At 46.8% G+C, this 26953-nt stretch overlaps 4 protein-coding genes and 1 pseudogene across 4 annotated transcripts; 3 read left to right on the top strand and 2 right to left on the bottom strand.

The window, feature by feature from the left end:
* The first annotated feature begins 2055 nt into the window (after positions 1-2055).
* LOC123074606 (uncharacterized) lies at positions 2056-2982 on the top strand. The gene has a single exon (XM_044497405.1). The coding sequence runs from the start codon at positions 2366-2368 to the stop codon at positions 2843-2845; it is 480 nt and encodes a 159-aa protein (XP_044353340.1). The 5' UTR covers positions 2056-2365; the 3' UTR covers positions 2846-2982.
* An 8043-nt stretch (positions 2983-11025) lies between these two features.
* Positions 11026-17333, bottom strand: LOC123078747 (lipid phosphate phosphatase 2). Its single transcript, XM_044501353.1, has 7 exons — positions 16659-17333; positions 16476-16563; positions 16280-16389; positions 16068-16161; positions 15734-15922; positions 15557-15616; positions 11026-12033 (listed from the first exon to the last, which is right to left on the bottom strand). The coding sequence occupies exons 1-7, from the start codon at positions 16896-16898 to the stop codon at positions 11831-11833; spliced, it is 984 nt and encodes a 327-aa protein (XP_044357288.1). The 5' UTR covers positions 16899-17333; the 3' UTR covers positions 11026-11830.
* A 475-nt stretch (positions 17334-17808) lies between these two features.
* On the bottom strand, positions 17809-17959 carry LOC123081115 (uncharacterized; annotated as a pseudogene).
* Positions 17960-18052: 93 nt separating this feature from the next.
* LOC123078748 (high mobility group B protein 14) lies at positions 18053-21734 on the top strand. Its single transcript, XM_044501354.1, has 5 exons — positions 18053-18462; positions 20276-20333; positions 20411-20455; positions 21321-21401; positions 21479-21734. Exons 1-5 carry the CDS (start codon positions 18290-18292, stop codon positions 21509-21511), a joined length of 390 nt encoding a protein of 129 aa, XP_044357289.1. The 5' UTR covers positions 18053-18289; the 3' UTR covers positions 21512-21734.
* A 2524-nt stretch (positions 21735-24258) lies between these two features.
* LOC123074607 (GDSL esterase/lipase At4g10955-like) lies at positions 24259-25720 on the top strand. Its single transcript, XM_044497406.1, has 2 exons — positions 24259-24418; positions 24508-25720. The coding sequence occupies exons 1-2, from the start codon at positions 24288-24290 to the stop codon at positions 25511-25513; spliced, it is 1137 nt and encodes a 378-aa protein (XP_044353341.1). The 5' UTR covers positions 24259-24287; the 3' UTR covers positions 25514-25720.
* The last annotated feature ends 1233 nt before the right edge of the window (positions 25721-26953 follow it).

A 26953-nucleotide genomic window follows, 5' to 3' on the forward strand; every position in this document is an offset into this window, starting at 1 on the left:
CGTCGGAAAGCTACTGCAAGCACCAGTGGCGAGTGTGCCGAGGAGGGACAAACGTTAAGCGCACGTCCGATTTGACTTGATCTGAGATTCTACATGACTGATGACCGATGACTGCCCCTGAAGATTCGAGTCTGTCTTTTCAAATGAGTCAATGAGTGTAAACTGCAGATTTGCTTCCTGAAGCCCTGACCGAGGCAGTTACTACCTAAAACTGTAAAACTGCGAGTCTGGTTGGGAGAGGATTTATTATGGCTGTAGGTCTCACGGCACACGGTCCTTTGCAGGGGCGGACCTAGAGAGAAAATGATCAGGTGTCCTAGCATATGATCGCTCATATTTCATTTAAAGATGGAGTGTCACACACTATATTTTACATGAAATTTACAAAGAAAACATTTTGCACCCGGTGTCCTATGCATCCGGGTAGCTCAACTTGGGTACGCCCCTGGTCCTTTGGGCGTGTTTTTAATTTTGACGTCTGATTTTCAATCTTTTATATTTCTTGAACGGAAAATCCAAATTAAGCTTTGTTTCATATTCGTGTTTCTCATGATGAGGGCTTTCAAATAAGATCTATTTTAAAAACATTTTGATGAAATTGAAAATAAATGTTAAGTTTTAACAATTTTTTTGGGCTATGGCAGAGAAAAAAAATCTTACAGTTTTATCTATGAAACTGGTAAAATTGAGTGAGAAAATCGTAAGTTTTAGAATTAAACTTTATTATGCCCTCATGTGAGATCGAACTACTTCGTGAATCACGAGACAATCGAGCGACCGGGCAGGGCTTGGCAGGTGCGTGCCCCCGCACCCACGGGCTCTGTGAATTTCCGAGTCGGGCTGCTAGCGGCTAGAGGTGGTTTCTATCCAAGTGTCTCGTTGGACTTTGGTAGAATTTTCTGCAAACTACTCTCTTTGTAACAAAATATAAGACCGTTTGTTTACATTGTGATAGTGTTAGAAAAACTCTTATATTTTGATGCGGAGGGAGTACTTCCCTTTGTTCCATTGAATAAAGTCGTGGGTAACATCTGTAAAAGCAGAGCGATCCTATTGCGACGCGCATATGCATTGTGCCGCGGACAGGAGTCGCCTGATCTCGTACGTACACGCAGAAAGTAGACTTGACTTCCATAAAAGATGGAAGTCGATGTCAGGTTAGCTGTAAGTACAGGGCCATATGCTTTGTTCAAGTGTAGTTGGTTCCAGCTACTCCAACTTTCGGTTACTCGTGATCGACTGATCGGTGAAGATGTTGGTCTGGTGTCGCTGCAGCAAGTTATCCCAAGGAACATGCATCGCATCTTTTGAAGAGCGCGAATGGCGGAACGGGCCAGTTTTATGGAAGTGACAAGGACAGGTACAGTACGTGCGGTGATGTGGCTCGGCTTTTTTCTTTTTGCGGTGATCAGGTATGCTTGCGACGTTCCAGAGTGCAGGTGCAGCGGGACTCGTACTATACTCTGCCATGCACCTTTTTACAGGCACGCAGGCGACGACAAATGGGAGAAGCACAGCCAGACATCTGGGGCAGCCGGTCCCAAACCTTGATCAGCCAGCATTAACTAACGGTTTATGGTCGCTCGAGGCTACCGAAACACTGCGCTTTTTTGACCAAACGGCCGCTGCCCGACAAGAGGCAAATTTGCAAGCCGTTGGCGAGCGTAAGAAAACAACAACGATAGGCTAGCAGTAGCAGGGGAGCGTGTAGTGTAATGTAGGCCTGCGCTGCACGCCCGGGCCCGGCTGTCACGGCCAGTTCGACTCCAGCAACACTCGAGAGTCGAGAACCATATACTCCTACCACCACCCTGTATGACCTGCCGCTGCCGGCCTTTTCAGTTCAGATACGCCCTGCCCCTGCCCCTGCCCCTGCCCTGGCGTTCTAGAAAGTCCATGCACTTTGTTCAAATTCGCCATGTTTTGCAACTTGACAGCATAATAAACACTGTTCAACATATATTATGCATAATACAGTATATCCGTTACAGCATGCGATGCGCAATAAACGGACCAGCGCAACACATATACAGCCACCCAGCTGAGCTTGCGCTTGCGGTTGCAAATAAAATCGGCAACGGCCTTTACAGCACGAGCTGAGCTGTTAAGCCGTCCGTCTGGCGGATGCCTTACGCACAAAGCAGCAGCTCAAGCCACAATCTCTTCTTCTCCTTTGAAAAAGCACGATCGAAACGGCGATAGGTAGGTTTCGGCACGTCCAGTCCCGAGATCGAAACGGTCTCCTTTATATTCTCCCGTCTCCGCCTGACCACACCCCGCACGTCGCTCCCCACGCCTTCGTCCCGTCTCGTACCAATCTTCTTCACCTAGGCTAGCTATATACTAGGTCTTCTCCCGCTCAGCCATGGCCATGATGGGCATCATAGCGCCGGAGACGGCGTACGAGACGGAGGCCGTGTCTCCGGCCACAGCCAGCGCCGCCGCGGGCGCGCGGCAGCGGAGGGGCTTGCTCCGGAGGATGATGCCGCGGGGTCACTACTCGCCCGTCGGCGCCGAGCAGAAGACAGCGCCTGGAAGGGCGCCCGAGGTGGCACCGATCGCTGCCGATGACTCGGAGGTCGCGGAGAAGCCGCGGCGCAGCTGGCTGCGGCGGCTGGTACCGCGGCAGCGGCAGCGCTGGAAGAACCTCGGCGGAGCCGGCGCGTCGAGGCTGGCCGGACTGTCGCGATCGCTGCGGTGGAAGCGGCTGTCCATGAACCTGAGGGGCAGCTGGGCGTCGGCGCTGCTGGACACCGTCGCGTTCCGCGTCATGTACGTGGTGGAAGCCATCGTGCTTGGTCTGGCGCTTTCCTGCTTCTTCTGCTGCTGCGGCTGCCAGATATAGCTGGCCTGCCTGCCCCTTGCTGTGATTCATGCAAGCCCCCTTCTGCTTGCCATTGGGCGTGTAATCTTTGTACCGTCGTCCTTGTTTATTTAAGATGCTTATATAGTTCTCTAATGAAAAGGATTTTTTTTTTGCTACATCGCGTTGATCGTCGATCTTGTTGGACTCCATTGCATGTTCTTATGCAACAGATGTCTAGTTGCGAGGACCACGTTGCTGGTATGCTGCTTTGCGTATTTGCGAAAAAAGATACTACCTTTGTCCTATAATATAAGAACGTTTTTGATATTAGTGTAGTGCCAAAAATGTTCTTATATTATGGGACGAAGTGAGTATGATGCTAGCGGCTCGCGAGCGTGCATGTTAATGGTCACCCTCGCCGCCTCCCACGGTCTCGCGCAAAGGCTTTTTGTGGATCACCATGACACGTTACACCCTGCTGTATCAAATTATTATTATTCCTTTCTGCGGCAATGAGGGCTATCAAATTCTGTTCGATCCATAGTAAGGGGAACAGGTTCTGAAAAAATTCAAAGATATCGGATTTTTGGTGGGTCTGTCATTCTTTCTGTCAGTTGACTAAGATTTAACAAAGTCTTAATCAAATGACATAGTATATAAAAAGAAAATCTAGAAAGAAAATTTTACACGGATCTCCATGCAAGACGACTGAGACATAATCAAGTCTCAGTCGACTAAGATTTAGCAATGCTGATAATTAAACATCTATTGAAGTTATGTGCTTTCATTTTCTTTGTTCGTTATTTTGTGCTAGAACTAGAAATTTAATATTCCCTCCGATCCATATTAGTTATAGCAGCTTTAGTTGGGAGTATAACAATATAGCCGGGAGAAACCCTTATGGTTCCCTTAAAAAAGATTTAAGTCTTTAATTACATATATCTTCTAAATAACTGTCTACTTCCTCGCCTTTTTTTGTCGATGTACTATCTCCATGCTTTTTCAGTGTTGTGCAACTCGCCATAGAGATCGATGCACATAAGATGATTGTTAAGCTCGATAGCAAAGGGGTGGTTAGTATGATTAATGACACCGAAAAGAATTTATCAGCCGTTGGACCTTCATTGAAGAGATCAATGGGATGTTGAAGTCTAGACAAGATTGGCGCGGCGCTCGGCCAAAGAGGCGGCACACCTCCTAGCTGAGAGCATCTCCAGCCGTTTGGCCCTCCAGCGTACCCGGCGAATGCCTTTTGGCTTTTGCGCCGGTGGTATTTTTCGCCCTGGGGGCAATCGAGTTTGCAGTCGCGCCCTAGGTTTCGACCCCCAGACGCTCAAAAGTTTGAACTTGTCTTTCCCGCTGCCAAAAAACACCACAGGTTCGGCGGTTATCATGCCACAAGTCGGTGATCATCATGCTACAGGTCGGTGATCAAAACATACCCAAAAGTTCGACGATCAAAAGGAAGGAATCATAGACATGGAACACATCAAACGGTAGGCTCCTCTGCCGTGGGACTGGCCGGGGTCGGCGTCGGCATCGGCGTCGGCGTAGCTTCAGTGCTCGGGCTCGGCGTCGGCGTGGCTTTAGTGCTCAGGCTGGTCATCGGCGTCGGCACAACTTCATTGCTCGGGCTGGGCGTCGGCGTTGGCGTCGTCGTGGGTGTAGGGGCGGTGGTCGCCGCCGGTCCGGGCATCTGGTTCAAGATGAGGCCGCGCTTTGCCAGATACCACGCCTTCATCTGCTTGTCCATCATCGACATGTCTGCCACCATCAAGAACGCCAGGTCGGTGTTCCTCTTCTTCGCGGCGACGTTCGTCCTGAGAAGGTCGAGCTTGACGTCCTGCTTCGTCATCAACGGCCACCACCTCGCGTCGGATTTCTCCTCCCTCTTGGCGGCGTTGTTCTTGGTGTCGGCGATGCACTGCTCGATCGATGATTGCAGCCGTTCGGCAGCTGGTGCCGCGTCCCTCGCCGCCTTGGCTCTTTTGTTCCCATCAGGGCGCCCTTTCGTCGCCGCTGGGGCAGGCGCGTCCGGCTTGTAGGTCTCCTTGGCCTTGGCGAGAGCGAGCCGGCACTTCCCCCACTTCTCGCACGACTCGATCCTGGAGAACACGTGAAGGAACTTGAACTCTTGGTCGCTGTTGTCCTGGCGAAAGATGTTGAACATCCGAACCATCTGCACGGTTGCAGAACAAGTGTCGGCGAAGTACACGGCGAAAGGCGGCGCGGGCGAGCCTGAGTACGCCGGCGGTGAGTAGCTGTACTAGGTGTTGAGGCCGGCGGTGAACACGAGGGAGGGAGTGCGCGGGTCGGGGTTGAAGCCGGAGGGGCAGGCACGCGGCGGCGCGCCATGCGTGAAGGTGATGTTGGGGTTGAAACCGCCATGCACGTCGCCGTCGGAGTAGCCAGGCGAGGGCGCGTACCCCCATAGTGGCGGCAAGAAGTTGGCCGGCGACGCGACGCTCTGCTGGCTCCCCCACGCGGCTTGTGGACAGTGGCCGGGCGGAAGGTTCATCATCCCCGCGCGAGACACCTCTCCCTGCTCCGCCGCCGCCGCGTCCCTGGCCCTCTTGGTGATGAGTCTGTTCCGCCGATCGGTGGTGACCGCCTCCCGGCACTCAACGTCTGCCTTCCACTCGGCGTTCGACGAGCCTGGTGGCCTTGCCATCGGCGCCCTCGGCTTCCTCTGCTTCGGCTGGGTGGTATCGGTGGCTAGGCGAAGGGGTGCATACTTCTTCGGCGGCATGGCGGCCGGATCTGATGAGGAGAATGGCAGGAGCGGCGGGGGAGAAGGGGGGAAGCACTAGGGAAATGGAGGGAAAGGGGGGAGGGGTAAACGGCGGGAATAGGTGTGCTGTCGCCGACAGCGCGGTCCCACGTGCCTTTTCGCTTCAACCGGCGCCCTCGATGCGTCGGGTTCGGCTTGGGTTCGCTGGTTGTTATTTGGGCCCAAACAGGCGATAAACAACGATTTGGTGGCGCGATTGGATCGATTTTTCATCGCCAGCGGTAATAAAGGCGTCCTGAGGAGCCTGTTGGGGGAGGGGGGGGGGGATGCTCTAAGGAAAGAAGGAGCACCTGCGAATTATGCAAATTATGGTTTCATGTCCCTCCCGACTGTATTTTGAGCGTTGTATCGACGAAGATTCCAAACTCTCGTGAATAAATGAAGTAAAGCATTTTCTTCTAAAATAAAAGAGTACAATTTGGAGGGACCTTTGGTCGTGTTTGTTAATATCGTTCAGTCGCTTTCCTCGAAGTGATAGAAGGGTTTTGCCTTTTGCACAGTAAGAAAATATCATGGTTCCAGTACTACTACATGCCAAGAAATATAGTCTGTTTGATGTGATCCATTAGTGTCATCTAGCGCACTATCCTATTCCAGTCATGGCCTCTACCATACGGCGCACTTTTCATCGTTAACCCCGGTGCCAAGTTGACCGGCATTGTGAAATATCTTACTTAATCGTCAGGGTCAATAATATCTTCTACGGGCCACATCGCTCCAACCTGAAAGTGAAAAGCGAAAGCTTAGCAGAAGAATTTACAAGAGTATATCTGGTTGCGCCGTCATGCATGGACTGATGCACGTTCATATCTGATCTCTCGTACGGGCAACTTGGCAAGCAGAGCAGGAGTAGTGGTACTCGACTTGGATTTCCACCGTCGAGTGGATATTGCGAAGTGTCGGCGAGCAGGGTAGCCAGCGGACGGTGAGTCAGCCTTGCTCCGCGCCTCCGCGTGCCCGCCCTGGCTGCCGGCACCCAAAGGATCACGACCACGAAGCTCCGGGCACAGCTTCGTCTTTGCTAGGGTACTGGTAGATACTCTCTCAATCTATTACATGCACAGGGGAATTTGAGATACAAGAGCGAATTACAAGCTCTGGCTAGAGTACAGGAATGGAGAGCGAGAGAAAGAAGAAGGAAAGGAAGCCGCGCTGCCGTTCGTGATCCACTGGATACCCTCCTTAGTTGCTTCCTCTCGCGTACTTGTAGTCTGAGGGGTTCTCAACCAGGCCAGGCCCATGAGCTAGACGGGGCAAGCCCATACAGGTAAGGTGGGCTGCTAACACCCCCCCCCTCCTTGAGATTTGGCTTGACCCCAAGCCGATGCCACCGAGAACCACCCGGATCCCATTGCACTCGATGTTGCTTGGCTTGGTCGTAGTCACGGTGGTAGTCGTAGTTGATGAAGACTTCAACGCCGCAGAGGTAGTAGTCGTGCTCAACGGAGGCTTGCCGATGGAAGGTGTCAGGGTAGTTGTTATGGCCACCAGGGTCTTGATCAGAGTAGCAAGTGTAGTAGATGCAGCAAACGTACCCAACATCAGCTCTGTCACCCCTCCTTCCTTGATTAATTTCCTGTTTTCCAGTTGATTTTGCACATGTCGTGCTTGGTGGACGGAATGGTTGGCCAGAGTTGTTGCCACCAGAAGAGAACTCCAAATGAAGTGTCCAAGCAATTTCCCACTGAAGCAGCACCAGACCATAAAGAAAAGAATATCCATGGAAACAAGAGTTCATACTGACTTGATAGCAATTAGGATTCAGCAGTCCCCACACATAACAACCCAAGGGAACAAAATCCGTCTTGTTCTGGCCATTTCCAACCTCCTCTAGCCATTTGTTTAAAAAGCATTGTGGGTGCCACTCACGCTTGCACTGATCACTGTCGGTCTGTATAATTGCACAGATAGGAACCACGCAGTGATGCTTTGAAACAACTTGAGATATAATGGGGATACCCATTCTAGCTGAACTGGAATCCACCATTCCAAAATCGGCAAGGGGTGTTCGCTGATTTGAATAGAACAGTGACTCCCAGTCATGACAAATGCTCTGCTCAAACATATAATCCAATAATATATGATGAGACCATAATGATATAAGTGACCTCGTTTCAGACGCTGACATCATCTTACAAAGCACCGGCACAAACTGAAGAAGGAAGATCCCATGCTGCTGACTGTATGTCGTGTGTGAGAATAGACCATGATTCAGTACTGTAAGCTGAATTCTAGCTCTTGAACCATTAGTTATTTGGTCAGAATTGCATTGCTTATCAAGCTGGCCACTGCCCTTAAGTTCAGTTTGATTCAAAAATGGCCAATGTACTGTCATGCTCATGATCTGTATGGCCCCCTGTGATATCTCATGCCGGGGGATAGCACATACAACATCATGCTTGTCATAGTCAAGTTGCCATTGATCATTGATGCTAGCTTCATCAAACAACAGTAATTGCTCGAACTGTATTAAGTGAAGACCGATACCCATTTTCCGCATTCTCCGACACAGAGGTGCAGCCATAGTAGCAAGCCAAGAATGTTGTAGTACAGGAGCAGAAGTAATAGAGCATGAATAGAGTTCTGAAAACCAATGCTTACCTTCATGCAAAAGATGCTTACTGAAACATGAATTGTCAGTGTCCAGTTTCAGAGACCACCAGTGCCAGAGCTCTACAGAAAGTATCTTTATGCAGTATCCGCGGAGGTTCCACACAAGATCTCCAATATGACATAATTCCTCGTTTTGGTCAGCAAGATCCCGTGCTCGATGCTCAGAAAGTTTCCAATGCATTTGGATTTCACATACCATATTACTAGTGCTCAAAAATTTGTCAAGACCAAAAGTGCCAGCCAACTCACTGACTTGTTCAGGAATAGCCAGAAATTGATGCTCAGTAGATTCCAATGAACAAACAACATAAAAAGAGGGAGTCACCAGTGAAGAAAAAGGAGTAACACTAGAATAGCAGTCATCAGGGGGCTCACCATTAGGTAGTTTTGACCACCATTTCAGCCGGACATCAATTAATCGCCTGATCACAGAGATAGCTCTTGCCACCGAATGGATCCAGCAAACAACCTTCTTCCCGGAACATGGTGTCAGGTGCACACTTAATAGATACATCCAGGATGCTCTCAGATCTGCAATGCTCAAAAATTTCCAACGCATTGACATGCTCAAGACCTGCACTGCTCGTCAATCGCATGAAAATGATGGCCAAGGTGGCTTCAGCTGGATAGTCTCTTGACTGAACTTGAACACAGGCCGTGGCTCAAATTGCACAGTGTATCCTCCACTGCATTTTGTTGCCCTTCCCATGATTGTACATCTACCGAATTCCCACGGAAGAAGTGAATCAATAGTATATGCAGAGAATACAGTCTGAACAACAACACTAGCAAACAAACTGGAAATCGGACCCTGAAGCTTGTAGCAGACTAGTTCATAGGGCCCAAATTGCATGAACTGAAGAATTTTTTTGCTTGAACGTTCGGTGCTTAGAGCAACCATTTTCTGCATGCTCAGAAGTAGATGTGCAGTCGTGATAGCTAGATTCGAATGCTGCACTGGAGGAGCCATAGTAATAGAGCAATCACATAGTTCTGAAAGCCACTTTTTACCTTCATGAAATAACTTCTCACTAAAACATGAATCATCCTTGTCCTCTGATGGCACGCCGATTTGAAATGATGGCCATGGAGTTGGTCGATTCTCATTCCCCTCAGCCATATGATCTGCCAGAAACGATGGCCATGGTGTCGGCCGCATCAAAAGTCCTTGGTGCCTTGTGGGCAACGAGATGTCCAGGTCATGGCCCCGGAACGACGATGTGGCAACGACTTGGTTCGAACAATCCGTCGAATAACTCACGAGTGTCTTGGTGATGCTGTCCTGGGGCACATCATAAGCAACCTCGAAGACCTCCTTGGCCTTTGTGGTGGATGAGGAAATGCTGGTAGGTACTGCAGGTGTGGTGAGGACATCGGGAGGGGCCTCCACCGCTGCGTACTTGCCCGGGTTGGAAGACACCACCGTGGCGGTCACCACTGCGAGGGACTCGGCACTCACGGTAGAGTCAGTGAACTGCTCCACCCTCTTGTCGCTGAGGTCGATGACGGGCTCGGGGTAGATGGTGGTGACCTTGTTGGCGCTGTTGGTGGCGACAACTTGGTTCGAGCCATCCGTCGAACAGTTGATGTGCGCCATCGCGATGCAAGCAGGGGGCGCGTCTTGGATGACCTCAAGCACTTCCTGGACCTTGGTGGTGGAGCCGGAGACGTCTGGGACGGGAGTAGGTGAGGCGTGCGTTGTGGTTGAGGCCGCCGGATCGACAAGCGAGGTGACCACGGGAGGGTCACCCACTCGTGCAATACCCAACACTGAGCTCATCTCGTCTGCCTGAGCGCATAACCTCTCGAGATACCACAACAACTGCTCCTTGGCAGACATGGCATCCCACTCTGGTGGTTTGACGGCAGGCATGGTGTCGTCGCCGGTGGAATTGTAGGATTTGGGAGAAAAAATTTGAAAGGGAAGGGTGGTGCCTGGCTCTGTATACCAGATGTTAGGGTACTGGTAGATACTCTCTCGATCTATTACATGCACAGGGGAATTCGAGATACAAGTGCGAATTACAAGCTCTGGCTAGAGTACAGGAATGGAGAGCGAGAGAAAGAAGAAGGAAAGGAAGCCGCTGCCGCCGTTCGTGATCCACTGGATACCCTCCTTAGTTGCTTCCTCTCGCGTACTTGTAGTCTGAGGGGTTCTCAACCAGGCCAGGCCCATGAGCTAGACGGGGCAAGCCCATACAGGTAAGGTGGGCTGCTAACAGTCTCTTCATGGCTGCATTCGCACACCCGCTCTGCGGAGAATGACATGGTGGTTGCCTAGTTAGGATTGGACAGTAGAGGTTACTGTGTGTTAAATTTTCACTCTTCAGTAACCAGCATTCACTCCTGACCATGCATGATCTGATAGTATAAAGTACTCCCTCTCTAAAAAACTAATAGTGAACTAAACGTTCTTATATTAGTTTACGGAGAGAGTAGTATAAACTCTGGTTATGCGTTATGACTTATGACTTGCTTTCTTGATCCAGGCTGGGGTTCGGTCCCTAAAGTAATCCCGGCCCGCAGATTAGGTTGGCTTTTATCGCCAACTGAACTGCGTAACCAAAGCGATACAGTAGGGTTGAGTGTAGAGGAGGAGCAGAGGGTAGCTGATATAACTGTGAGAGCCGCAAATCCTTGTTGAAGAGGATATCGAGCACAAGAGTGAAGAGTGAAGAGTGAAGAGTAGAGGGCGCATTGGAACTGAGGGTGCCAAGTTAACTAATCAGAACGCTACCAGGTGGGTTTATACTTCAGAAAAAATACGCAGAGGAGGACTGGGAGATTCATAGCAATTGTAAAAAACACTACGAGCTATACATATGGTGAGCATTCAGTATATATAGAGAGATACAGTGAAATCGCTAACCCTACATTACAAATTGGAAGCTGAATCTCCATTCTCCAAGGCTTAGACTCCAACGGAATAGATTCACATTACATGTGTATACACATACAGATTCAGTGACATTTCTAACGCTACACATTGGAACTTGGAAGCTGGATCTCCATGGCTTATATAGATGCCAAGTGATCGATCTACAATAAATGTTACACAGGGCCATTGCCATGTCCTACATACCGGACTCTTAAGTACTATATACAGGGAGATTCAGTGACACTTCCAACCCAGCATTTCGGAACTTGGAAGCCGAAATCTCCAAGGCTTAGGGTAGGTGACAGCGGATCTATCCACAGGCCACAACACATGCATGTTACATGGGGCCATCGGGGAAAATATCCAGTGATACCAACCCATAGATGCTATCATGATACAAACTTGAATAAATCAAATTTAAACATTCCAAAAAATTCTGAAAAAAATCATGGATGTTTGCAACACATATTTCGACTACCCCTAAAAAATTCAGATCAAAATTCAAAATACGCATGGAGAAACAAAAAAGACAAATTCAGATGTGAATAGTGCCAATTCTGCTTTTGTCTTCTTTTGACACTATTCATGACGGATTTCTCTCTTTTGTTTCTCGATGTGTATTTCGAATTTTAATCTGAATTTTTTAGGAGTTGTCAACATATGTGTTGTGAACATCCACAATTTTTTTAGAATTTTTTGGAATGTTTAAATTTGAATATTCAAGTTTGTATCATGGTAGCATCTATGGGTTGGTATCATGGGCCATCGCCCTGTCCGACGTACCGGACTCCATTGCGTCCAACGTTCGGCTCGTGTTTGCTCCCGCCTCACCTTGCCAAGGGACAACTGCGGTCGAGTCACTGTTGCTCATTTCAGTAGCGCGCCGCCTCCGGCTCTCCTCTTCCCTCTCGCTGATGTACCTGAAGTGTGCATGAGGCCAGAAACCTGCCGCCATTGCGTGGATTATGGTTGTTCATTAGATCAAATTCAGCAAGCACACATTAGCTTGTATCAACAGAGAAACCAACGGAAACCGTAAAATTAAAATAAAATTGATGTAGTCTCTTTCCGGAATATAGTCAAACATATAGTTCTAGTCAACTTATTTTCCTTTAGATCTAAGATTTGGTATTTGCAGAACACAATTATACAACATTTACAGCCCTTTTAGTCACAAGATTCTGGAAAGATAGGCATACAAAAGACACATAAATAGAATATGAATCCATGTGTAAAGCAGAGGAATTGAAAACACAATCTTGTAAACATGGATGTTCAAGAGTAGGAAAAACACGTGTATGAATAGTAATAAAGACAACCAAATTAAAGTCAAATCACATAAAAACGATATAATTAGAATGTTATCGTCCCACTAAAGACCTTCATCTCGTACTTCATAGGTATAAGCTCTAAGAAGAGATCCAATAAATTGTAAAATTCATGTATTTTTCTTTAAATCAGACATTGAAAGACATTTAGCCAAGAGGTTTGCTTTAGTACACCCGAGCATGGTGTAGCGGCTTCTACACTTCACTCCATAACTTTTTCTACAACATGTTGCTGATATGTGCCACTTTATTCTTTTTAAGAAAGAGAAAAGAAAGCTAAATAAGCATATCAACATATTTAGTTGCATCATCTGTTCCATTTCTTGTGCAACAAGTGACTTATTTAATACACATGGCTTCAGGGATATTTCCCCCCGCGTATTTGTCTTCTACATTTTTTATTATGTTGATTCTCCAACATATTTATGTTGCATACAAGACAAGGTAATGTGATTTCTCCCTTATCTTGTGTTTTTAGGCGTTACTTGATTCTTTTGTAAAACAATTTCTTGAATAAACTTCATTGTAGTTTATTTCCCTCACAGTTAGCTGTCCATAGACAAAAAATTTATTGAATTTCATCAACATATGTCTACACCTAATTTGCTGTGGACTTTGATAACCAAAGAACATCAGATTTTCAAGCATGAAAAAACAAACGTTTTTATGACAAATTATATTGTTGTGAGGATGATAATTTCCTTTAGCAAACATCTTTTTAACATTCCCCTTTGTTTTAGAATCATGCGATAATTTTCCTATATGCATGGATCCGTTGTCGGGTCGATATCTTTAAGGGCAGCTAGCGTTTTCCTAGTGTTCATTGTACTATAATTGTTCATATTAGGTATAAGTGTTAAGTCTTCTGTTTTAATGTGTCTCAAGTTCAGATAAACACATCGAATCTAACGGTATGGAGCCTAATTCAGCTTGACTACAATGTGGCTCAAATTTTTAAAAGTGTTTCTACTATACTTTAGTGATACTAAATGAGACTAGTTGGTATGGGCTAATTATACAGCATCACAAACCATGCTGAGGTCCAGTGGCGGAGCTAGCGAGTAATGGTTGAGGGGGCAAATGATGAAATATAATTTTCTGGAGGGGCCAAAAACTGTATTTCTCTTAATTTGTACCACCCAAAAAAGAGTTTCTTTACAAAAAGATCCATAGGCTGGGGGGCCATAGCCCCTGCAGCAATGCAAATAGCTCCGCCAGTGCTGAGGTCTACGAGCGGCACTCCAGCTGCTTGGCAACCTGATTGGGGAGTCACTTGTGGACCTCGCCCCAGTCCATTTGCGATGCCACTATAGTGTAACTTCAAGACCCATGTACATGCGTCCATTTTCCCTTCCGCCCTTTATGTTTGCCTTTCCTTGAAGCTCCCAATTGTCTCCATAAAGGCTTTTACTGCTCTATTTCAACTCGATTATCCGTGTCCTCATTTGACAATCCACTATCCCATGCAGCACGATGATTGGTTCTATTACTTTGTATAAATGTCAAATGCTCCCCCATGAATCCAACATGGTGATAACAAATGATCACCATGCGAGGTAGACTAAGCTGTCATTTTTAATAAACGATACATTTTCAAAGGGTCAATGATGTAGAAGAATGGTGATATCGGTGAAGATGTGAACCATCAAATTAAAGTCGGATGGACGAAGTGTCGTCAAACTTCAACCATCCTCTGTGACAAGAGAGTGCCACAAACTAAAAGGCAGGCTCTATAGGACGGTGATTCGATTTGCGACGTTGTATCACGCATAGTGTTGGCCAACTAAGAGGCGACATGTTCGACAGTTAAGTGCAGCAAAGATCCGCATGCTGAGATGGATATATGGCCACACAAGAATGATCAGGTCTGGAATGATGATATACATGATGGAGTTGAGGTAACACTAATTGAAGAGAATCTTGTACAACATCGTCTGAGATGATTTGGACATATACAATGCAGGTCTCCAGAAGCTCCGTGTGTACTAGAAGATTAAAGCATTCTAATAATGTCAAGAGTGGGCGGGGTAGAACAAACTTGACATGAGAGGAGTTTGTAAAGAGACAAAATGTCACCAAAAGAACCAGCCATGGATAGGGATGCGTGGAAGTTAGCTATCCAACCATTACTAGGTTTCGTGATCTTAATTGTTTCTACTCTAGACTAACCCAGTTAATTTGGATTGGAATACTTTGTTGTTGTTGTTGTTGTACATTTTAATCTCCACCATTGATTTACATAGAGATTTTTAAATCCTTATAGAGAGGGTGTACCAAAGTATACTACTTCAACTAAACTAGAAATCTTACGATGCTCCCAAATTATTAAGGGTTGTCCATTAATATTGATCTAATGGCTAGGAACTTTTTCTTTGAAAAAGAGGTTGAAGCCCTCTAATGGCTAGGATGGTGTACTACTTTGTAGAAGGTAAGAGGTAACTTTGACTTTGGCTAAACAAGTTGATTGCGCACTTGTGCCGAGTGCAAGAAATGTATTCGCTAAACATATTGTGTGAACAAAGGTATACGAAAGACTCGTTGAGCAACACTACAAATATTAGATCAAAACATTTCAACCAAATTTAAGCCATAATTTTTTACGAACTATTTCAATGGCACGAACTTGTAAATAGCTAGACAAAATGATAAATTTGGACTACATACAACACTTGATTAGAAATATAAGATAGATATGCAATTTTAAAGTATGAAAAAACAACAACATAATAATAATTATTGTCATTTAGAAATGTTAGTTTAAGACGTTTATTAAACGTGCATATGTTAGATTACTTGGTATAGCTATGCAATCAAGCACGACACTTGTGGACAGAATGCATCTATTCAGACCGATTAACTGGAACGTCATCAAGATTCCATTGTGATCAATTGTCAGATTGTTACCATTTGTTATGGAAGGATGGTGAGGTAAGGTGGAGCCTCTTTAAAAAGCTCAACTAAATGGATGAACAATACTGTCAACGTAATTTTCTCTCTTCTTTTTATTTTTCTGTTCATTCTTCACTTTTTCTATGCACCAAAGAGGGCCTTAACATGTACTCCCTCCCTAAACTGAAAGTCCTCAGTCCTGATATAAAATACTCCAGATGCACCAAGAGTCCAGAAGAAGTAGAGTATACCTTTGTCATCAGAGGGTGGTGGAAAGAACTGCAGGTAGCAAACAGACGCAACCACCATTCCTTCATACACACGACAAACCTCGTCAGCAACAAAGAGAGTTCGAAGATTTCCCGCAAAAACATAAATAGAAAAGAAAATAGTTCAGAGATAACAAAGAATAGGCGCGAGCTTCTGACCAAGGATGCCGCCGGCGAAGACGTCCTGCCAGTGGTGCCAGTAGTCATCTACCCGCGAGATGGCGATGACGGCGGCGACGAGGAGAGGCAGGATGACGACGCACAGCTTGGCGACGTGCCCTCGTCGGTCGAAGACGGTGATCTTCCCGGCAAGGTACCACGACAGGAAACCCAGGCCGGCGAAAGACCCTGCACCACCGCACGACAACCAGATTATTATCCTCGAGCACATTGTACAGAGCACACGCAGAAAAATCATACACAGTTATGTTAGTGCTATCGGTTTGTGACAGTAGCAGTGCAGTTGAATCTAGTAAAGTGAGTGGCATCTTACAGGAAGAGTGGCCACTTGGGAAGCTCTTGTGGCCTTCTTTGATCACGCTGGCGTCGCCGTGGCATATGACTGCTGTGGTGATGTTGTCGTACACCTGGGCAACAAGGGGACCAGTCTAAGTTTGGGTGCCAATGATAAAGGGATATCTGAAGTTCATTTAGACTTTGTGAGTAAGCTGTAAAATTCAGAGAAATCCGAGTGAGTGGTATTACAGCGATTCCATCAGGGAAGCAGCGCCAGAAGAAGTTGGGGCGCGGACGGCCCACGGCGTTCTTGATCGCATCCGTCAGGACGCCGGTGATCAGCACAGAAAACAGAATACCTGCTTGTTCAATTGAGGCGCATCAGAACGAAACCAAGTACTGCATGTTCATTAACAACTTGGGGAAAACTACATAAACAAAGTACCAATCGTAGCATGGTGCAAATCATACGCATTCCTCCTCCAGATGTAGATGGCCATAAAGATGAGCATAGGTGCAATGACAGCAACGATCTGCGTGAAAAAACATAAGTTTCAAGCTCAGGAGATGCATTCTTCCAAATCCAAATCTAAATGACAGAGTAAACATGTGGGAGGGTCGCACGCACCGGCACGGCCCAGACCGGGACGGTGTTGCTCTTCATGGGGTATCTGAGGTCCGCGATCATGCCTTCGCCGACGAAGCGGTGGAACGGCTCGATGGCGTTGAGGACGCATTCCATGGCGATCAGAAGGAGCAGCGCAACCCAGTCGTAGGCGTGCGACCTCGCGATCCTGACGCCATGCGACTGCATCGTGGCGAAGGGGAATGTGCACGCCGGAGCATTGGTACACGCCGGCGCCTGCATCTCAGTCCCTCCTCTGTCTCTGTGGATCTACACTACTTACCCGTTCCAATGAATGCAGGAGGAGAGACAGTGATGTTAGCGTATTTGCTCTCGACTCCGGACTCTTCCGTTTTCTTTTATTTCGTTCTGGGGCGGTGCATCAACCCTTGTTTATAGCACACAGAATGGAGGACTTAAGGACGACTGGCAGTTGCGAGGGAAATTTCGAAATCGGCATATTTTGGTAGACCCCAAGATTTTAAATGACTGACTGAGGATCTGCACGGGGTTGACTGACTTGCTGCACCGCGTTTGGACAGCGACTGCAAACCGCGTTCTACGCGGTACCCACTAGGCCCGCTACCCAGTTATATATGTACTGCTTGCTTGCATTTCTGTGCAATGGCAATGGCAGAATCAATCGTGCTCTCAGGTCCTTGAAAATCTTATCATCAGTACTAGCTGACCTGTACCCGCGGATCTGAGAAACTACTACTAGTGTACCAATTCCAGCTTCAGAAGCAACCAGCGATTTAGAAACGAAAACTGAAAAAAAAAACAATTAGTACCAATTCTACACATCACTGCCAGCGGACCTGAGAAAATACTAAACTCATCTTCAGTAGTACCCGCGGATCTGAGAAACATAGTAGTGCCAATTCCAGTTTGAGAAGCAACCTTCTTCAGTATGACAGTATTTGAGAAGCAACCATCTTCAGTATGACAGTATTTGAGAAGCAACCATTTTAGGTATCGGAGAAACAACAAGCACTAATTTCAGTTTGAGAAGCAAGCAGCAATGAAAACGTAACCGCATGATCTTCAAACCTTCGTAGAAAAGGACCTTCAGACCATTTTCCAGAAAAACCTTCTTATGTCAGAGGCTAATGAAACCAAAAACTGAAGAAGAACTTTGAACGTTAGATTTGTGGGCTTTACCCTCCCCAAAGGAAAGGAGCCCTTTCAGAAATTCTCAGTGGCCCCGGAGGGCCAAAGAGGGGGTTTGGAAATAGTTTTCAACCAGCAATTGACGCGCCTCGGTATAACCTCACTAGCTGCGTCATTGCCCCAAGCGCAAAGATGCCTTCTCCCGTCAGCCCATCGCCCCTTCTTATACCCGGCCACCCTCTCGCTCTTTCCTCCACAACCGATGTGGGACAAAACTAACGTAGTCCCCCGCAGACGGAGCAAAACAGACCGACTCAACGAATTAGGAGCGGGCGGGCCAGCAATCCTTGTTGGGCCGTACCTTCCCACAGCCCATGCAAACCCGGGAGCCCAGCAGCCGGGGAGGGTGGTGATCCCCGAGTACTCCCCTCCTCTGCCCTGCGCTTCTCTGCTTCTTTCTTCTTCCTCCTCCCGCAAGCCGACCTACGCCTCTCTAAGCTCGGCGAGCCCGAGAAAAGTGCGGGATGAAGACGAGGTCGCAGACCACCCCGAAGCCACTCAATACTGTGCGGCTGCCCCCCGTGGAGAGCCCCCGCACGAGGCCGAGGCCGAAGCCGAAGCCGGAGACGCGGAAGAAGGGGGCCCTCGGCGACCTCCGCCGCCCCAAGAAGCCCCCCACCGCCTTCTTCTATTTCATGTATGCCCAATTCTTCATCTGTAGTCGATCTCGTGTCTGCTAACCGGCGACTGCTCTGTTGAGAAGCAATTGGGATGCGGTATTAGGGGTTTCTCCGGCTTCTCGGCTGGACTGCTCGCTCGCAACCTCGGACTAGTTATATACACCTCTTGGGATGTGCGGCAGTTCTGTTGACACACTTTGAATCGATGCGTGCCTTAGTGGGTGTTCTGGTGAAGAGAACTCGAGTCCTGCCAATACGGTACTGTTCTGAAGATGTTTATCTCAGTCTGACAGTCAGAGGCGTCTTTGTTTGTTCTCTAATCGATGGGTGCAGCGTTGTTCGGACCTAGTATGTTTTTTTTTGTCAATTCGAACTGTTTTCAGCTTACCGGTAGCGCCGGAACGGTTAATAATCACTGATGTATGAACAAAATTGTACTATATGTGCTGTTGACTTACCCCAATGTTGATGTTCCAAAATGCTTTAAGTGCTGATAAAGAATAACTGCTCCTCGCAAGTAAAGAATAACTGCAATAGGACATTGTCGCTGCACCATATAAACGTTTTCTGCTTCATCCAGTCATCATCTTTGAACATATTGATTGCTTATCCTTTGGGTTCTTCACATGGCTTTAGGTGTAACGCAAATACCAAACATCCTTCCTGCTGTCCTGGTGTTGAACATTTAATCTATCGTGGACACAATGACTTCAGAGATAAATAATTACATTCCTCTGTCCATCGTAGACTGTTAACCAGGGCACCAGGCTAAAATGATGAAATTGCTGTACATATGATCCATGGTTTTCGTGTCGAACGACTAGTCGTTGACTAGTCGAAGAGTCGTAACTGCAAGGTCGACTCAACATGTCGACTTGACTAATTGGCTGAGTCGAGCGACTCAATCGACTAGTCGCGACTAGTCGTTGACTAGTTGAAGAGTCGTAACTGCAAGGTCGACTCGACTAATTGGCTGAGTCGAGCGACTCAATTGACTAGTCTCGACTAGTCTAGGTTTATGAGTCGAACGACTAGAAGTTGGCCCAGCCTGTCATATTTTTTTTCTATTTGCTTGCCCAATCCCCCCGTGAAACCTAGATCGCCCCAGTTTTCCCCCGACCCAAACCTATCCTGGCTTACACCCCACAATCCTGCCGGCCGGCGCCGCCGCATGCTGGTCTGCTCCTTGCCTGGTTGCTGCTGCTGCTGGTAGTCTGCTCCTCCCCTGGTAACTCATGTCGACTATGAGTCTTGACTAGTCACAACTAGTCAAGAGTCGCTACCCCAGAACGACTCGTCGAATCGAAAACCTTGATACGATCTTGAATGTACGATTTGCTTCCAACACTGAAATCAAATAGTGGAACAATGCTGGAAGACTGCAGTGGACGGTGGCTGGAGTGCATCGGACATAACTCGTACATGTGTCGTACTCATAGCAGTGTTCAATAAATAATGCAAACATGCTGCGGTATCCAGCAACATTTGGATAGTTGATGCGATGTATGTTGCCAAACGCCTATCTCGGTCCTGGTGTGACTCACAGATTGCATGCCTCAGTACATGTCTGATTTCACAGCACTCCTTATGTTTCACGTTTGTGTATTTTAATTCTTTAATTAATCGTCTAATTAGAAATATCTGTAGGCAAACATAAGTTTTTCTTCACAAGAACCCAGTTAATTTCCATGGGGATCAAGAAAGAATCATGTGTTCCAGATGGCCTTAATGTTCTCTTTATTTATAATATGATCATTTCACTGCCCTGGTTAAGATGTTTCATCTCTTGCACTGAACCAATTTTACTGAAGCTGTTATATTCTCTTGAAGGGAGGATTTCCGGAAAACCTTTCAGGAAGAAAATCCAAGTGTAAAAGCAATGCAGGATGTAAGTTTCCATCATTTAAATTTGAAGCTTCAAGTTGGCTTTCTTAGTTTTGTAATGTAATATACCTTTCACTGCAGGTAGGGAAGGCATGCGGCGAGAAATGGAATAAAATGGCATTTGAGGTTGGTATTTTCCCTCCGATAGCCTGATGATGTCTGTGTTGCATTAGGTAGCTAGTCACCACACCATCTTGCTGCCTGGTAGTATAATACAGTTGATAGGAATATATGAAGTGGAGATGTAGTTTGGTTTCTTTGATGATTCACTTATTTTCATTTTGTTATCAGAAATCAATAGAAGCTTCTTTGTCAAATCATGAAATGCAAGACCCTGCTTTAATATTTTATTCAGCATGATCCAAATTTCAGAACAAAAATGTCATCCTTTCCTGCCTGTCTATTGTACCTTGTCTATGTGCCTAGTAGCTAGATCAATTTCACTGCTTATCCCAATCCAGAGAAACAGCTGAAGGGATGCACTGACACAGGTTGTAGGTTTAACAGTGGAAGTTTCATGACCTGTATACTCAGAATTGATTTTGTAGGATGTAAGCTAAGATTCTTATTGATGACGGTACACTGTTGCACATTTGCTGTAGTTTACATGTTGTTTAGTAGGTTTATTGTTTCCATTTAGCTAACTACACTAAAAATTGAAGTCCCTACCTGTAGACAGTTCTACACATATGAATCCACTTAAATTGATGATGATAATGACCCATCTTTGCTATACCAGTCATATTATTGTGAAATTTCTCACTTAGGAAATGTAATTCGGCACATAATTATTTAGCAGTTATGTCTTCTCATTGACTTGTGTAAGACCACATTGCATAATTTGGTGGAGTTATAAAACCGTCTTCTAACTGTAAAAGACCCATTCAAAAGTATGCTTACAAAAGGAAACTATGTTGCCAAAACTGCTAGAAAATACATTATGCTTCACATTCTGCTGATGTTAACATTTTCACCGTGTTCATCACACCAGGAAAAGGTGAAGTATTATGATCTAGCTACCGAGAGGCGTGCTGAGTTTGAGAAGGCGATGGCTCAGTATAACAAGAAAAAGGTGTCTGTTGTACATGTATGTGCATATTTTATCCTATTTTTCATTCATCTGATCATTTTTTGTCCTACTTCATGTAGATAAACGGTGAATTGTCCGAAGAATCAGAGTAGAAGTGAACATTGGGTTCTGTTGATGCCACAAGTTAACTGGATGAATCATTCAATTGTATATTACATGCCTGAGCATTGTATGAATTCTATTATCTATAGATGGCTGGAATTCTATACACCGAAATGTAACGTCAGTGTTACAATGACTCAGTTCAGTCTCATATTGGCGCTATTCCTCTTTCAAAAAAAATATTGGCGCTATTCACCTGAACGGCGGAACCAATGTGTTGTGGGCTGTACGTTTACTGTTTCCTAGTGACATTTCAATAGCTGTAAATTTTAATCATAAGTCGGGTTCTCGTACACATTAATTAAACAGGAACCGGTTAAACCTACTGGTTGAGAACTAAACTAAAAGAAAATGTCAACAACGACTCCGTGGCCCAATGGATAAGGCGCTGGTCCTTCTGGGTTCGATCCCCAGCGGAGTCGTTTTTCTTTTCCAATACAGTTTTGTTCGTTCAAATTTTGTATTCTGGGTGCAGTTTCGTTCCTAAAAATATTCAAATACAAGGATTTTTTTATGCCATTGCCATGACGCTTAACCTTCCGGTTGAGGTTATGAATAAGATAGACGCTCACCGAAGGGAAAAAATGCAAGGTTAATTGGGATCAACTGTGCAAATCAAAAACTTCACGGTGGCCTTGCTGTCCTCGATACAGTTTTGTTCGTTCAAATTTTGTATTCTGGGTGCAGTTTCGTTCCTAAAAATATTCAAATACAAAGATTTTTTTTTATACCATTGCCATGACGCTTAACCTTCCGGTTGAGGTTATGAATAAGATAGACGCTCACCGAAGGGAAAAAATGCAAGGTTAATTGGGATCAACTGTGCAAATCAAAAACTTCACGATGGCCTTGCTGTCCTCGATACAATTTTGTATTCTGGGTGCAGTTTCGTTCCTAAAAATATTCAAATACAAAGATTTTTTATGCCATTGCATCTACTATATGATGGCGCTTAACCTTCCGGTTGAGGTTATGAATAAAATAGACGCTCACCGAAGGAAAAAAATGCAAGGTTAATTGGGATCAACTGTGCAAATCCAAAACTTCATGGTGGCCTTGCTGTCCTCGATACAGTTTTGTTCGTTCAATTTTTGTATTCTGTGTGCAGTTTCGTTCCTAAAAATATTCAAATACAAAGATTTTTTTATGCCATTGCATCTACTATATGATGGCGCTTAACCTTCCGGTTGAGGTTATGAATAAGATCGACACTCACCGAAAGAAAAAAAAATGCAAGGTTAATTGGGATCAACTGTGCAAATCAGAAACTTCACGGTGGCCTTGCTGTCCTTGATCTGAAATAGTTGGCTTTTGCCCTTCGCGGTCGTTGGCTTTGGAGAGAGCGGCTCACCACTGCCAAACCTAGGGTTGGCTTGGGGAACCCTTGCGACCTGCACGACCGAGACATCTTCGCGGCGGCCACAAGGGTTGTGGCGGGCGATGGTCTTCGCGCCACTTTTTAGGAATCAACTTGGCTTAATGGGTTGTGGCCTCCAAAAATTTATGATCTATCCAAAAGAAAGAATTGTTCGGTTCAGAAAGCTCTTTCCAACAATTTCTGGGTCTCCCAGTTGAAGACCACTGACGGCATCATGATTGACTATCTTAACGAATTTGTTACTCTCTCGGAGAAGCTCTCTCACGTGCACCTCAACCCCGACATGACCGATACTATCTCTTGAAAGCTCACCAAAGACGACCACTACTCCGTGGCTACAGACTACAACGCGTAATTACTTCGTTTAGTCGACTCAGATATGACTAGGAATGTTTGGAGGATCCGAGCTCCCGTAAGTGCAAGTTTTTCACTTGGCTTGTCATCAATAATACGATTTTGACGCTGGTCGGTTACAGAAATAGGGATGGCCTAGTTGCAACCACTGGCCCCTTTGCAAGCAAGTTCAGGAATCGACGGCTCATCTTCTTTTCAAATGTCGCTACTTGATTAGAGGTTGGGGCATGATCAAAGCGGGGCTAGGTCTCCATGATGTCCATCCTCACGATTGAGCCATCGTCGACTTGGTGAAGACTTGGTGGAGCACTATAGCGTCTAGGATGACGCAACCGCAAAGGCCGCTAACCTCTCTTATGCTAATCGTCTCGTGGGAAATCTGAAAAGAGAGGAATGCTAGGGTATTCCATAACACTGTGGTGCCTGTTGGTGTTTAGAAAAAACGGTGTTGTGGTGCCTTGCCGGTGCTAAACATTTGTGTAACGTGATCCCACGAGAATGATGTATTTTATGTTGCCTTTGACCTTTTGGAATCTGTTCTGAACCTCTAAAACTCCTTATTCAATCAAACTGGCAAATCTTTTGCCTAGTCTTTAAAAACAAAGTGGCGACTACTTGGCTTCCACTTCATCCTGGTATCGATAAATTAACGTTTTTGGGAGTGCAGATGAAAAACAAACCAATTTATAGAATACAAACATGAAGTTTGATGGCCAAAGTAGAGGACTGAAAAAAAGATCCCCCAAATTCAGTTTGGCGAACATAGTGCTGGCGCATGTCATGGCAACTGTTGGGTAATCGTGTGCGCTCGTCTCTAACTGTGATCCACCGGTTCTAAAGCGAAACTGAGATGAGAAAGAATCAGGTGCCGTTTTGCCCTGACTGGAGACGATGATGGAATAGAGACCATCGATAAAAAGTCCCGTCGCACTTTTCTTTTTCAACTTAAAGCAAACTATTCTTGCCGACCTTACATATATCATCCGAAAGTCCGAGCCATTGTGTGGGGGTGCTCTTGATTTCACGCGGGAACAATGGCCAAGGCGATGCCAGACCAGAAATCCGGTGATGCAGCGACGGCGGCAGCGAATCCTCTCGAGTTTCATGTGTATGGCCCCCGCAACCTGTCGTCCATCAGCTGGAAAGATCTCCTTAGCTCGAGCTGGTCAGTATACTCAGCATATTTACACTCACACACGCTTGCTCAGTTCGCCTCTGGGAATTACTGGAAGTTTACTGCGATGGCTGATGCAGGAAGAACGCCAACTACCGGCGGATGGTGATCGCGTGCTTCATCCAGGGGGCTTACCTGCTGGAGCTGGACCGGCAGGAGAAGCGGGACGAGCGCACCGGCCTCGCGCCGCAGTGGTGGCGCCCGTTCAAGTACAAGCTCGCCCAGGTGCTCGTCGATGAGCGCGACGGCTCCATCTACGGCGCCGTCCTCGAGTGGGACCACCAGGCCGCGTTGTCCGACTACATCCCGTTCCGCCCCACCCGTGCGCCAGCAGCCGTCGTGCCGTTGCGCGGCACGCTGCTTCGTGCCCCCACGTTCCGCCGCGACGTGGTGGACAACCTCCGTTTCCTGGCCTGGGACAGCCTCAAGGGCTCCGTCCGCTTCGCCGGCGCGCTGGCGGCGCTGCGGGACGCCGCGCGCAGGTTCGGCGTCGGCAACGTGTGCGTCGGCGGGCACTCGCTGGGAGCCGGGTTCGCGCTGCAGGTGGGCAAGGCGCTGGCCAAGGAGCGCGTCTTCGTGGAGTGCCACGTGTTCAACCCGCCGTCCGTGTCGCTGGCCATGAGCCTCAGGGGGTTCGTCGAGACGGCCGGCGAGCTGTGGGGCCGTGCGCGCGGGTGGATCCCATACGTGGGCTCCCAGCCGGCTGCGGACACGAGCGGCGGCAACACCGGCCACAGTGAAAGTGAGGCGAGGGCGTCGCTGGCGCAGTCGGGGATGGGAAGGTGGCTGCCGTACCTGTACATCAACACGAACGACTACATCTGCTGCCACTACAGCGACGCAGCCGGCGGTACGGCGACCGTGGCGGTCGACAGCGGGGGCGGGAACGGCGGTGGCAAGGCGGGGGTGGCGACGATGCTTGTGGTGTCCAAGGGGCCGAGCAAATTCCTGGCAGCGCACGCGCTGGAGCAGTGGTGGGCCGACGATGTCGAGCTGCAGGTGGCACTCAACCACAGCAAGCTAATCGACCGCCAGCTCAGGTCGCTCTACGCAGCGCCGCCTGCCGCACTGCGTGCCCGGAGTTAGGCTTGTGCCGTCGTTTTACCCGGGAGCAACAAAATGCTTCCGATTCCATTTAAAAATGCAAATGTCCGGGTACTTGTGCGTGGAGAATTTTTAATGAAAAGATTCATAGTTTTGTGATAGAACGAATGCAAAATTACTCCCATGTCAAAAACGATCTTATCTCTTATATTATGGGACAGTGAGAGTATAAAAAATATTTTTATATTATGAAACGGAGGGAGTAGGTATCTACTTTTCGCAAAGAAAAACTAAGTTTCTACGGTACACCCTTTGAGGTCAATCTGGGATCGGTGTGGGTTGATACGGGTTTAGTGGCGTGGATTTTATTTTCGATGTCAGTGGATAGGCTTAATCGGTTTAATGATGCTAAACGGTGTGGTCTGGGGCGGGTTGACCATTTTTCGTTCGGCCTGAGACACCATGGTTTCAACCTGCAAAATTGAAATGGCCGAAGACAATAATGCTACACTTACAGAGACTTGGTTACAGACTGCATCAGCATGTAGACTTCTTTCGTAGAATTCATTGCGTAAGTGTAGCATTATTGACCGAAGACTGGGTTGAACCCATGGGTCGAAATCCACTGTTCTCCTTCTCTCGAGGCCCGAGCATAACTCTCCGCCCTTGTCTCCATCCCAAACAGAACTCTAGGGTTCCATGCTCGCCGCTTTGGCTAAGAGCTCTAGCACGGGTGATTCAACTAGTCCACCTTCTGGTAGGAGATCAAAAGTGTGGGAACACTTTGAGCCAGAATTGGTAATGATAGATGATATCTGTAAGGCTGACTGCAAGTACCGCAAGCTAAAGCTGACGAGGAATAAAAAAAATCTGAAACGAGTAGCCTATTAACACATTTCTGAGTCATGCTCAAAGATTGAAGTTGTAGATAGGAATAGGTTTCTTGCTACCTAAGAAACGATCAGATATTGGCTTTGCCTTCGATCCTAGGAGAAGTCGAAGACTCATGACCAAGTATTGTATCCATGTTGAGGTCCCATTTAGAAAATTTAAGAACCCTTACTTTGACGAGTGGATGGAATGAATGCAACGAACCTTCAAAGTACTTGTCCGTCAAACAATTCACAACGATTGTCTTCTTACACATGAGGACATGAAGCAACAACTGCACACTAAATTGCAGGGTCTTGATTCTCGTGTATACCATGCCTCACCTCAGACATGTATCACTGCTCACTATATTGATGCCAGCTTCATCTTGAAAAAGAAGGTTATATCTTTGAAGCTCATGAAGTATCCACATACAAATGTAGCCATCGGGACTCTTAGCATGTGCCTGGTAGAATGGGGTATCAAATGAAAATTACTTACCCTGACATTCAACAATGCACCGAACAATACAAAGGCAGTTCACTTTTTTTTGGTTAATAAGGACCACGACTTGCTCTTTGATGGAGTGGATTTTTCATGTGAGATGTTGGG

This window comes from Triticum aestivum, chromosome 3D (genome assembly GCF_018294505.1).
Source record: "Triticum aestivum cultivar Chinese Spring chromosome 3D, IWGSC CS RefSeq v2.1, whole genome shotgun sequence".
Classification (NCBI taxonomy): domain Eukaryota; kingdom Viridiplantae; phylum Streptophyta; class Magnoliopsida; order Poales; family Poaceae; genus Triticum; species Triticum aestivum.

Excerpts from the sequence above, each read along its gene's own strand:
- LOC123078747 (XM_044501353.1), bottom strand. The coding sequence starts at position 16,898 with ATGCAGGCGCCGGCGTGTACCAATGCTCCGGCGTGCACATTCCCCTTC. Across the intron at positions 16,564-16,658 it reads TCCCGGTCTGGGCCGTGCCG|ATCGTTGCTGTCATTGCACC; the intron begins GTGCGTGCGACC and ends TTTTTCACGCAG. Across the intron at positions 16,162-16,279 it reads GCTTCCCTGATGGAATCGCT|GTGTACGACAACATCACCAC; the intron begins GTAATACCACTC and ends CTTGTTGCCCAG.
- LOC123074607 (XM_044497406.1), top strand. The coding sequence starts at position 24,288 with ATGGCCAAGGCGATGCCAGACCAGAAATCCGGTGATGCAGCGACGGCG. Across the intron at positions 24,419-24,507 it reads GATCTCCTTAGCTCGAGCTG|GAAGAACGCCAACTACCGGC; the intron begins GTCAGTATACTC and ends TGGCTGATGCAG.
- LOC123074606 (XM_044497405.1), top strand. The coding sequence starts at position 2,366 with ATGGCCATGATGGGCATCATAGCGCCGGAGACGGCGTACGAGACGGAG.
- LOC123078748 (XM_044501354.1), top strand. The coding sequence starts at position 18,290 with ATGAAGACGAGGTCGCAGACCACCCCGAAGCCACTCAATACTGTGCGG. Across the intron at positions 20,334-20,410 it reads GTGTAAAAGCAATGCAGGAT|GTAGGGAAGGCATGCGGCGA; the intron begins GTAAGTTTCCAT and ends CTTTCACTGCAG. Across the intron at positions 21,402-21,478 it reads CTCAGTATAACAAGAAAAAG|ATAAACGGTGAATTGTCCGA; the intron begins GTGTCTGTTGTA and ends TACTTCATGTAG.